The sequence below is a fragment of the Ornithodoros turicata genome, chromosome 5 (genome assembly GCF_037126465.1).
Source record: "Ornithodoros turicata isolate Travis chromosome 5, ASM3712646v1, whole genome shotgun sequence".
NCBI classification, from domain to species: domain Eukaryota; kingdom Metazoa; phylum Arthropoda; class Arachnida; order Ixodida; family Argasidae; genus Ornithodoros; species Ornithodoros turicata.
In genome coordinates this window covers 49,780,476-49,793,754 of record NC_088205.1, presented here as the reverse complement: position 1 = coordinate 49,793,754, position 13,279 = coordinate 49,780,476, and the positions used below count along the sequence as shown (strand labels likewise).

At 44.6% G+C, this 13,279-nt stretch overlaps 1 protein-coding gene across 1 annotated transcript in view; it reads left to right on the top strand.

Annotated features, from left to right (window-relative positions):
- Nucleotides 1–263: 263 nt before the first annotated feature.
- Nucleotides 264–13,279, top strand: part of LOC135396012 (uncharacterized) — a 47,540-nt gene continuing 34,524 nt past the window's right edge. The window contains exons 1-2 of the mRNA XM_064627082.1: nucleotides 264–298; nucleotides 532–662. Of these exons, the coding sequence (XP_064483152.1) occupies nucleotides 543–662 (120 nt within the window). The 5' untranslated portion in view covers nucleotides 264–298; nucleotides 532–542. The remainder of the gene's footprint in view (nucleotides 299–531; nucleotides 663–13,279) is intronic.

Below are 13,279 nucleotides of genomic sequence, written 5' to 3'. Positions count from 1 at the left end.
CGTCGCCAAACACTCTAAAAACGCTATTTAGCACTGTTTTCGTGATCTCAGACGTTTTCAGCTTGATTTTTCGATTTCCGGCACATTTTGATTATTCCCATTTTAAACGTCGCCAAACACTCTAAAAACGCTATTTAGCACTGTTTTCGTGATCTCAGACGTTTTCAGCTTGATTTTTCGATTTCCGGCACATTTTGATTATTCCCGCTTTAAACGTCTGAGACCGTACTTTTGTGCTCGTGCATTGCGCGCGATGCATAGAGCCTCCTTCTGCCTTGACGAATCTGATGGCGAGAGCGTAATATTTATTTGGCTATGATTTCTTATGATGAGCTAGAATCCTTTCCTTTTCTTTTTTAAAGTAAACATACCTCCCCCCCCCCCCCAAAAAAAAAAAAAAAATTTTGTGGTAGTGGCAATCGTGATAAGCATCGTCACAGTACACTAGGGCCGCTCGCGTCGCGAGCGACGTTGCTTGCACACTGTACCGTCCAAAGTGGCTTGGCTTTACGAATATTTTGGAATCCCTAGGTTCTCCAGTCATGAAAACAGCATGTACTACAGACCCTCAAGTCGAGAAACAGGTCGGCTCTTGTTCGCAGCATCTGAAATGGGGATCTGGTGTGATTTTTGTCCTTGTGGTCTGCCTGCTTGGAACACAGGTAAGAAATACTGTCAGAGTTCAAACGTAGAGAGTGGGTTTTAATAGCGGAGTAGTTTGCCGTTCAAATCTTGGGAGTGTGTTTTAATTATGAAAACTAGGAATGTACCGTGGTGGTTTTCTGAGTCTACTGAGTGTTCTATCCTGGCGAGGATGGCGTTGGCGTACGTATCTGCAGGCAAGACGTTCTATTGTCTCTTCCGCGGGCATCGCCTCCATGCATAGTGTGTCGGTGGTCCCAACCAGTACGGTACTGCTTCATGCGGACGACGTGTACTCAGGCAAACACCTTTGTCGTGCTGCCTCGTTTACTGATGGGACAACTTCGCAATCGAGTTCTCCAACGCGTCGCACGACTTGATACTGGACAAAGTTCCGCTTGACAAGTTTCTGGCTGAGACCGCGTCATCGTTTCGGGGACCACACCCAAAGGAAGTCGCCTGAATTGAAGGAAGTGTCACGCCTACTCAAGTTATAACCGCGAGTATCGCGGTGTTGTGCGCATTCTATCCGTGTCCGTGCCTGTTGCCTTTCTTCCTCCGCTCGTTTGTAGAATCAGGCTCCGTGCCGGTCGGATATAGTGTCAGATTGACGCGGTAGCATTGTGTAGATTGTGGTTGAAGGTTCTCGGCGGTACACGAAGTGCAATGTGGCATATCCGGTTGTATCTTGGATGATAGTATTGTAGACGAATGTGTCGTACACTCTAAAAGCAGAGCTTCACCGCATTGCACGGTGTACGCCAACCGTTGCCACGAATGATATGGTTATCGCTTCTGATTCGAATAGAAAGGGGGCGTACGCCTTTTTGTGCCAATCTGGACACATGGCAATTGACGCAAAAGGGAGTACGCTCCCCTTTCTAATCAGAAACGATAACCCTATCATTAGTTGCAATAGTTGGCTCACAGTGTGCTATGCGGTGAAGTTCTGTTTTTAGCGTGTAAGGGAGTACGTCGTCCCAAATTTCGTGTTCGATGTCGAGGTACATTGACAGCGTGTCGGCGAGTGTTTTGCCAAATAGTCCTGGTAACTCGTTCGTCTGAGTGGGAGGCTGTGGCAAGTCAGTGCGCCGTGTGACTGACCCCAACAACACCGAATATCCACTATGTTCGATTAATGTCCTAACGTCCGTGGTCGGATTCGTCTGTCTGATGGATGTCCCTCTGATATCCAAAGAACCAAAACGCCAAAGAACCAGCATAGACTGTTTCTTAGTATATTCGAACTTGTCAAGTGCGCACAACACGTCAGCGAACCGACACAAAGCGAACAATGAAGGATGAGAGCTAGCTGAGAAGTTGAGGAAGAAGTCCGTTGGAGAAGTCCGCGAGGGTCTGGGCGTAGCATGTACTGTGTTAACAATTAATTTAATGTAGTCCAACAATTTAGTCGGATTAATTGAATTATTCAGGTTAGTAATATAGCACGCGTGCTTTCAAGTTAAAAATATATTATGCCTGGTTTATTAGAAGCATTAGGTGGAAGAAATGTCCATAAGACGTCCCTCCTCGTCCGCTTAACGTCCCAATGGATATCTTTCGGACGTCCCAGAGGACTCCCTCTTTCTCTCACTTGGACATGTGATCGTACATATATTGGACGAAACTCGTTAACTCCAGGATATCCAAACATCCAGCCTAAGACGTACATCGGATATTCCTAGGACAGCCGTGTGTTGTTGGGTTGGATGTCTGTCCGACGTCAAAGATGACTCCTTGTTTCTCTCACTTGGACCTCTGAGCGTACATATATGGGACGAAACTCGTTAACCCCGGGATATCCCAACATCCAACTTCTGACGTATACTGGATATCCGTGAGACATCATTGTGTGGATGGGGAGAAGGCAGGATTTTCGTGCGTGGGTTGGCAGTAAAGGCGGAACCCCTCTCAGTAATGATAAGTCCAGGAGCACCACGGCGCTGTGCGATTTGTTCCATGAAGAATTCCGCTGTTTCGTGTTGCAGCCTTTGTTTCTGCACACCGTTTGGTGTGGATCGTAGACACACTGACGAGGACGCTGATGCCTACCTGCTGGAATGGGAAACGTGGTAGCAGTATGGGCTGTTAAAACCCAGAGCCTATACCTGAAGTTCCACTCACTTTTACAGCTATAGTTGTATGAGGGAACGTTTTGTCAAAGGTCGTCGTTTTTGACGTTTTATTTGGCGCGTCATTGGTTGACGCAACAGCAAATCGGAGAGCATATGAAAAAAAAAAAAAGTCAGTCGATCACGCTATTTAGAGCGGCAGCTGATTGTGAGCTTTGCTGGCGCTGGGGATAGGTTTGACATTGCGGCTAAATGACGCAACATTTTGAAAATGTGTGTATGAAATGTTTGGAATATGTTTGGAGGAGACTTACGAACGACAATGGAGACAGTTTTGAGTACGTTTTAGGTCAGTCGTTCACTGACCAAGTTGAGCTCCGGGAAATCGGTCAGCATGGCCAGATAGATGTAACCTTGGCATGTTGCGAGTGCCTTGAAGCGCGCAGTGAATTTGATATTTATTATTTATGTATAAATACTGTTGGTCCTTGACGAGCCATAACAGGAGATATACACTTCACACATATTAACTATACAGTAAATATTAAGTACACTAACTACAGTGTCAAACACGAAGTCGAAACAAAACCAAGAACACCTACCCGTGCGATATAGAAAAGGAGAAAACAAGGGAAGAACAACAAACAAACAAACAAACAAACGAAAAATGAAGCTCGTGGAATCAGAGTTGCATAAAGCTCTCTAATGTCCTAATAAAATACCATATGATATAATACCATGAAATGCCATAATAAATTGTGTAGGTGTTCTACTATATTTCCTGGAAGCCTATTCCAATCTTCTTGAGTACGAACAAAATATGAGTGCTGAAAATTATTTATTCGGCTTTGGAAACGTTTAAATACTGGCGGTGACGTGACCGCAGTGCCATTACCTGTTCCTCAGAACAATGTAGTGATTTGCCTCAGTGCCTAATTGACTGTCCATTATCCTACAAACTGGTTGTAATCTCTCAATTTTCCTACGTTTTTGTAATGTTTCAAGTTTTGCTTGTTAAGTCCGTTACTGAAACGTGCCTGCCATAAGCAGAGTATACAGGGTGTTTCACCTAAAATTCTAACTGTGGCGACGTACTCGCCGGAGAATTGTGGGACTTTCGGCAAGTACCTTCTGGAAACTTTTGAGGAACAACATTCAGGAAGGGTGTGGACAATTTTTAATTCAGGGAAATTTGTTATTTTCAAATTTGAAAATTTTCAAGGGAACCTCACTTTTTTTACAGAAATATGAAGTGCTCCGCGGATAGCCACAGTCCCAACAAAAGCTATGCGCAGTATCCCAACAGAAGTACACTCTTAAAAATGAACTTCACCGCATAGCATGCTCCTAGCCAACCATCAACTCGAATGATATCGCTATGTGCCCTGATTTGTTCAAAACGGTAGGCGTACGCCTTTTTTGTGACACTTATGCTGTTCATAATTGTCACAAAAATGGCGTACGCCCCCCGTTTTCAGAAAATCAGGGCAGATAACGATATCATTCGAGATGATGGTTGGCTAGGAGCGTGCTATGCGGTGAAGTTCATTTTTAAGAGTGTAGTCCCAAAAAATTAGTAAAAGTTCCGCCTTAGCTCCGCCTGCTTGATTGTCCCAAGAGCGCAAAGAAGGTGCGTCTAGAAGGGGAACCGTCATCGCCTTCATTTGTCTTTCCTTCTTTCTGATAAGACGGCTGTTTTGTTTTCTTTGTGATAAGACGGTTGTCACCAGCATCAAAGTCAAAGCGGGGGAAAGAAAGGTAAAACAAGAGGCAGGAACACTTCGTCCTCTCCGATAGCTCATTCACATCATAGCAACGGCAGAGCTATCGTCGCAATGAGCTCTCATTCACATCATGATCACTTGCTTTCAATGTGAATTCGGAGAACTTGAGAACTTAAGGTCCAGATAGTCCAAGATCCCAACATCATCACATTGATTACACATATCACACCGCATCATCACATTGATTGTACATATTTCGTGGTGTGTCCTGAGTTACTCATTTCAAAATCGCAATTCAAGACAATGAATTCGTGATCACCGTACACCTTCCACCACATCAACTTCCAACTTCAGCAGGTAAAGAGTAAGGGAAGAATTCCAAGTTCAGAATGCTGCTCGAAGATAAACCAACTCGCGTAAAATCTTTTACAATTTGCTTGAGGCTATAACGTAGCAAAAGGTCACTTGACAATCCAGAATTAGTTATATCCGCTTGGTTTTCTTGCAAGGTATCCCAACCAATGGGTGTCAAATTAAAACAACTAAAAGCAGTAGTCGGATTCTCCGTGTTGAATTTTTAGAAGTATATTCCGTTCGATTCGTAAGGAAGGACGGTGTATCATTAGGTGGCCTATACATGACACCAGAGTTCGAGGTAACTCGTTGCAAGTAACTCGTTACCGTAACTAAGTTCCTTTTTTTGGTAACTTGTAACTTAACTCGGTACTTTTGCGCCGTGGTAACTTTCAGAGGAACTCGTTCCTTTTTCAGGTAACTTTGCCAAAGTAACTTAAGTTAAGTTCCAAGTTACTTTTAACTCGTTTTTCACTCACGTCCACATATCACACGTCTCTCTGGTTCCTTCATGGCATTTTTTCCCATAAAACGTGATATTCAATCAATGACAGTATTTTATTCAGGAAGTAAGAACCGCTGCCATTGACATGAAGCTGAACCATTGTGCGCCCACAGGGGGTAAGGTGCAAAGCGTTCGAATAGACCTCTACCAAAGAAACGTCATCATGACATTGATAGGCATAACTTAAAAACCAGAGCCTACACTCTTAGAAATGAACTTCACCACATAGCACGCTCCTAGCCAACCATCATCCCGAATGACAACGTTCTCGCCCCTGATTTGTCGAAAACGGGAGGAGGAGCCTATTTTGTGACCATTATGCACGGCACAAAATAGGCTCCTCTTCCCGTTTTCAACAAATCAGGGGCGAGAACGTTGTCATTCGGGATGATGGTTGGCTAGGAGCGTGCTATGTGGTGAAGTTCATTTTTAAGAGTGTAGGGGACAAAAAAAAAAAAAAAAAACGACCACACAAACAAGGTCTCACTTGACCTTGTCTGTGTTTGTCGTTTTTTTGTCCCCTAGTCTCGGGTTTTTAAGTTATGGATCTATACCGCCAGCTCCCTTGCTACCTCTCTATCCTCTCGTTATTGATAGACTAAAATCGAAACAAATCGGAAGGAGGGCTGGGTTCTACGAACGGGCACTTGTTCGCTGTCTCCCATTGAAAGTAATCGAAAGAAAAGTAGGACTGAGGGTCGCGTCCCTTTAAGGGACCATGTCGCAACCCCCTCAAGACCGTGGCTTTCGGGCGCGACCTTGTTCACTTCTAGCTTCGAGCGTAGTTCAATTCTACCAAATTTTGGCGCTGTCGAACACTATGACGTCATTTGTTTACAAACAGGGAGAGGTCTATTGTTGGACATAAACGAAAACGATCTAAGCGTGTTGCACTCCTTCGCGGGCAACTCAAGGTCGAACTCAACTGCTCACGCGCGCTGCACCTGCGTAATGCTATTTTGTGTCCGGAGTAACTTGGAAGTAACTCGTTCTTTTTTTAAAGTAACTCAGTAACTGCGAGTTACATTTCGTGCTGAAGAACTTCGTTATTAACTTAGTTACATTTTGCACACGGTAACTTAACTTGTAACGAGTTCTTTTAGACGGGTAACTTGTCAATCTATGCATAACACCAATAATAAAAACGGCACGACCGGTACTTATTTTGCACAAAACAGTTTCATTAGGGGCTGGTCTTCTAACAAGCAACATTGGATGCTCGATTTAACAATAATCACCACACCCAAACCCCGCCCATTTCTGTAATTTCTAAGGATTTTGTAGTGAGGAGGTACAATCTGTTCATATTAAATTTCGTCAGTTAACCAGGTTTACGTAACCGCTACTCGTAAAGGATTATATGCTGGCAACAACCATTCCAATTCCAGTGCCTTGTTCACCAACGCGTGTCGACGCGCTGTAATTCGCGATGTGACATAAGTTTACCGCAGCATACGGTCATTTTGCCTGGCCGAAAGAAAATGTACACTCTTAAAAATGAACTTCACTTCGTCTTTTTTGTGACAATTATGCAATTGTCACAAAAAAGGCGTACGCCTACCGTTTTCAACAAATCAGGGCATATAACGATATCATTCGAGATTATGGTTGGCTAGGAGCGTGCTATGCGGTGAAGTTCATTTTTAAGAGTGTACGCTTAAAAATGAACTTCGGTCTGTCCCTTGATTTGTTGAAAACGGGAGGCGTACGCGATTTTCGTACCGATTATGCGGTACATAATTATGATACAAAAAAGGCGTACGCTTCCTGTTTCACCAAATCAGGCGCGAGACCGATGCATGATGCATGATGATGATGGCATTAGGCTAGGAGCGAGCTATGCGGTGAAGTACATTGTTAAGGGTGTGCGGTTCGGGTCTAGGACTTTTCGGTAAAGGACATTTCGGTACAGGAGCTTTCGGTACGGACATTTCGGTACACGGACCTTTCGGTACGCGAACCTTTCGGTACGCGGACCTTTCGGTACACGGACATTTCGGTACACGGCCACACCGCTGGAAGGTGGTCTTCGGCTTGTTAGTCATAAAACGGTGACTGTTTCATTTTTTCTTTTCGAGCACCTAAAATTGCGAGTACCTAGACTATGCATTAATCATGCAATGCGTTGTTTCAGTATGTCATCCAAGGGAAATACTCGAACCATCCCATGCACGATACATGTCTTTAGATGGTCGCCGCGAAAAGTACAATTTCCAGGCATTGCCTCTGCAGGGAGTGGCAGCCATAAGGCCGAAAAATCGAATCCTCGAACAAACCGAAAGTCAAAATTCAAGGCTAAGGTTAGGTTAAATTTTCTTTATATGGTTAGTTCAAAGAGAGTGTTTACAGTTTACACGCGCTTGGACGGACATTATGTTGAAATCTTGTGCGAAAAAATTGAACAATGTGTCTTCGGCCTTCAGATAGGTCGGTGTTTTGATTTTTCGACCCTTCGTCTGTTGGCCATTTTAATCTTTTGGCCTTTCGTGTTTTGACCTTTTGATGGGATTCCCTCTGCAGGACACACACAAAAAAGCTCAAGAATGGTAGTAAACGTGGTGACGGGAGTGTAGATGTTCCCCTAAAATTGCCTGTATCGGCATGCTGCAATCATCGCAAAGTAGCCTTTCTGCAGTGCCTTACCGGTGGCCACCAGAAGGGCGTAGGAAAGAATGACCCCGGAGAAAACGTTACCGGAAAACAGTGCCCCCGGTATAGCAGGCGGGCATTTTTATCTGGCTTATTTTGTCCTACTCTCTTTCACAGATGACATCCCAGATGCCCGTTGTTAATGTAGGTCATCAAAAATGTTATGTTCGTGAAAAAGGAAATGAAGAGGTTGCCGGACTTTTCAGCAAACGTATTTTCGCTGAAAGCGGTTAAAAAAAAGAAAAAGAATGGTCATGGTAATTTTAATTTACAGTGAACAACGGAAAGGAACAACGAACTGATGTTTCCGTACGTGCAAAACCTTGTAATGCCCTTCCTTATACAGAGTGTCTTTCTTTATACAGATTTTTTATGAAAAATCTATAAGAGTCCCAGATATGCCGTTTGAGTGACAATAGCCGGCAAAGAATATCTGCCGTCCCAGAGATGTTAGAAGTGAAAACAGGACGGCTGTAGCTCATACATTTTTAATAAAAAATCTGTATTGAGAACAAAACACGTTGTCATAACCAATAAGCCGAAGACCATATTCCAGCTGTATGGCCGTCTACCGAAATGTCCTTGTACCGAAAGGTCCGTGTACCGAGAGGTCCGTGTACCGAAATGTCCGTACCGAAAGCTCCTGTACCGAAATGTCCCGTACCGAAAGGTCCGTATCCCGTGCGGTTCCACTCGCGTGTCAGGACAATGCTGCCGAGTTGCAGATTTTGTCCAATGGGAGAGCGGCGCTGTCAATGTTGCCAGATGGCTGTCGGCATGTGTCATGGAAAAGGAATGCAATACCCTGAGCGAAGCTATTCAGTGACTCTATATACAGGTATCGTTGTCTCTTCTTCGCATGTATCTGCGAAAAGGCGTGGATTTTTTTTAGCTGTCTGACCAATATGACGTCTTGAACTGCTAGGGCATTATCAGCCAGCCTAATGCTACATGGGCAGCACCTTCTTTTTTTGGGTGGCAAGTGGGTTGGATAAGATTGAAACAGATACTTAAGATTTGCAAAACTCGTGGATTCTTATGCCAGTTTGATGAACGCCACCTGGGCCACGCATTTCACGTCGATAATTGCAATCTGCTATCCGTCGTGCTTCCGCTGCCGGCAGAACTACCTGCTGGTACACGTTATGTCGTTGGTACGATTTTTAAAATTGAACAACATGACTTGTTGGACTTAAACAAAATGGCAACGATGTTTACATCTATAAAATTGAATAGTGAACTTCAAAAATGTACTGCACATTGAGTTTTCCTTATTATTTCACTGTGACCGCCTTGTTCCCTAGGCCTAGCGATGCCGACAATACACATGATTTTCAGTTTGATATCGACAGCGCAGTTGAAGCTGTGTTTTCATAAAATGATGAGGATGTACATCTGTAGCGTTAAACAGAGTAGTTTGTGATGTTTTGTTAAAATGATACCCTTGCCACACAGGCACGAAAAATGACATTAAGTGCGTAATGAGTTAAGTCTTAATGTCATTCCCGCCGTGCCATACGGAGATAGTTGATGGCATTCGTCTGAATAACATTTTCCGTGTAATGAGATCACCACAACTCATTTGCCCATGAAATGCGTTCCCGCGCTCCCATTGTCTGAGGACAAGAGCAATTGAAAACTTCCATTAAGCTACTCGCTATGCTACGAACCGCGTAATTATTTTTTTAAATTACACGAAAACAGGTATTTTGGCAAAATGCGTGAGGTTGTTCACGATGGCTTTTTTGCATATCTGCTTTTGGCGTAGACTGCGAGCTGACAGGCATGATGACGACGGTTTTTCCGACATAGTACAGACCATCAATTATGAAATAAAGCAAATTCCATCATTTTGTGTGTTATTATGGGTATTTTCAATCTCTTTGGACCCGTAGACGCTCTTGAAGTACCCTATCTCTTACGCGGCTAGTGGGAGACCCACATCGACATAATCGCGTTTAATGTCATTCCAATCTGATGTGTAGCACGACTACCCTAAGAAATCGCATTCAGGACCCGAGTGACGTTACACGCTAGTGTCATTTTTTCTGCCCGTGTGGCAGTCTGACCTTTGGGTGGCAGTCACGTGTCATGGTGGTCCCCGTGGTAAAAAGAAAACTAGTAAGAAGCGTCCAACTGTGAATGACAGGTTGAACCTCCTCTTTAGGCTCCTCCTATATAAGGCCCAGACTCCCTGTTAATACATCGCCCTGCTAATACCCGGTTGGTTTAAAAGAAGGACTTCTGCGGCGCTGACATTCTCTACAGGTTCTGACGTAACGACGAACACATTTTCGCAGTCGAGGCTAGTAGTATATATTTTGCGTCCGAGCTAGATTTCGGGTGAAACCCAGGTGCCCTGACGAAGGATGGTCACAGTTGGGATTTAGTCATGCATTTCCCTCACATGAGAAGCAGTCAAGGAACACCACGTGGGCGATGGTTTTACCTGTAAAGGACAGCGCCCTTAAGCCCAAGTGACTGCAGTTTCTGAAGTAGCCTGAATGTTTGAGGCGAGTTGTCAAGATACTGAATGTAACGGTTAAGTTATTGATCACGTTGTTTCTCGGACAGAGCTGGCCTGTCGAGCATTTTTACGAACGACCTATCGTGGTGTTCTCTCTCTTTTCAGTAGCGATGTAGTGAACAACTAGGCTATGCAACGATTCTTTGTTGGCTGTCTTGCAACTGAACAAGGACAGTCCCAGAGCTCTGGTTGTTGGATCCGTATGTATTTCCGCCGTGTGCCCTTGTCAAAGTGCCCCAATACCGGTGCAGCTGCTATGTGTCATTTCAGTTTCTGGAAAGCGGACTCCTCGTCAGCAGTCCACAAGGACTTGACATCTTTTTGTATGACGCGGTACGAGGGGCGGCTACCTTCGAGGATAGCCCATGAAGCAACGATTGTACAATCAAAGTTACAGAACACTGGGCAACTTTCGTCTTGCCTCCTTGAGTACTCCTTCGAGACTCTCTCGAGCCTCTACGAACAAAACTACAAGAAACTGAGGAGTTCTTACTTTGACCGTGGAGAGGCCAGAATGGGGATAACTTTCGTCTTGCCTCCTCGAGTACTCCTTCGAGACTATCTCGAGTCTCTACGAACAAAACTACAAGAAACTGGGGGGTTCTTACTTTGACCTTGGAAAGGCCACATTGGGGACAACTTTCGTTTTTCCTCGTCGAGTACTCGTTCGAGTCCTTCTCGAGTACTCCTTCCGAACTAATTACATGAACGAGGAACTTGAGCTCCCTGTATCCGAAGTGACATTTTTCGGGATTCAACGTGAGGTGCGCATTCTTAAGGGTCTGCAAGATAACACGTAGCCTTTTAGGTGTTCTTCAAACCTTCGAGAAGATACCACGACATCATCGAAAGCAATCGAGGCACGTTTGCCACTTTAGGCCAGGCAAGACGGTATCCATGACACGCTGGAATTTCGTGCCGTACACACACTGAACAACATTACCTTGAATTCGTAAAGCCCGTCGAGGAGCAAATAAAGGCTACTCTTTTGTCGCAGTCCCTATCGTCTACCTCAGTTTGCCGGCACCCACTCTTCCAATTCATTGATGAAGTACCTGAAATGACGTAGTCAATCTACACTCTGAAAACTGAGCTTCATCGCATAGCACGCTCTGCGCCAACCATTGCCACGAAAGATTGGGTTATCGCTTCTGATTCGAGGAGAGAGGGAGGCGTACGCCTTTCCCATGTACCCAATTGACACAAAAAGTCGTACGCCTCCACGTTTTTCTTCGAATCAGAAGCGATAACCCTATCACTCGTGGCAATGGTTGGCGCAGACCGTGCTATGCGGTGAAATTCAGTTTTTAGAGTGTAGGGCATCATCTACACGGGGCAGCGTTAAGCATGTTTTTCTGTCCCTTGTTCAATCTTCGAAATCGATAGTCGACGCAGAATCGTAACGTTCCGTCGTAACGTCGCATCACGCTGCTTTATAGACGGAGAGGTGCCTCCTCACTCTCGCGATGCGCACTCCCCCCTCGGTTGTTCCTTTATCGCGGCGCTGGTTCAGTAGGGAGATTTAGAAGGATTGGAAGAATTAAAAGAGATTGAGATAGAAGATCTTTACAATAACGCTCCCGGAAACGTGATAGGTCAAGCATCTGATTCCTTTGAAGTGGCTGACGTTTCGTTGCTGATCTTGAATAGGTGACCGGTACTTTCTAAGAATCATGGGAAAAGAGTCGACTTCCGTGTCTAGGCTAGAGATGCGTCGGGGAAAATAGTTTTTTTCCTCGTCTCGGGAAAAATTTTCCAAAATTTCTGGGCGACAAAATTCAAAAATGTAAATTTTCGTGCCTTCGATGCGTTCCAACCCGCCAAAAGTACCTTAGGTGCCTCTAATCCGCCAACAACCACCAACCTAGAGCTCCGTCTCTCTGTTCCAAGCGATCGCCATCGCGTTCACATAATGTCTGACTTCTAGTCGGAGTGGACGGGTTGTTCCGATTACCTATCGCTGAGTAGACAGCAGTCTCATGGGATGCTCTGCTCCGCATTTATGCCTAGAAGGTGAACACTGCTAAAGTTTCTAGCTCATTGTATGCTGTGGCTTGGCCTGCAATGCTTCGACTCAGCAATAACCGCGTTTGTTTCCATTTTCTCCTATTTTTCGGGAAAAAGCCCGAAAGAAAACGGTTTCTTTTTTTTTTTTAAGCGATCCAAAATTTCCGAAAATTTTGCATCTCTAGTCTAGGCTAGGAGACGACGCACGCTATCGGTGCTGGAGGTGGATGTGCCTGGCTCTAGAAACATATTTAGGAAGCGGTAAAGCGCGACTGTCAGAACTTGATTAATATACTGTTTTGTATGGGTGTGTGTGTGTGTGTGTACATAAACTAATTTACCAACGGTGAGCACGCACGTAATATAACATTGAGCATAACAGCTGCAAATCAAAAATGTGTTTTAATCCAAATGTCAAAAATTCGTTTTTGATGTTGTGGGTTTTATATTCTTCCATACACTCAGATGTAGGAGAAGTAGCATTACCGTCGCTGTGACAATACCTGACATTGTAGTCCTGAAGGGAAGAGTGAGCCCTTCACAACAGCGCAACAGCCACCCATACTGCTTCAGAAGCGACTGGGAAACCAGTTTTAAACAACCAGCGATCACAAAGCACCTTGCCTATCGGAACCTGTGAGGCGCTTGACACGAAGCGAGGACACTGACGTCATTTCTGCACGAAATTACCGGTGACCTATTTGACAGCTCCCTTTATCGTATAGTTTTCCCAGCGCTTCCGATACGCTAAAACTCCCTAATGTGTGCTTTCATTCCATATTAGCGCACGAAGCAACTG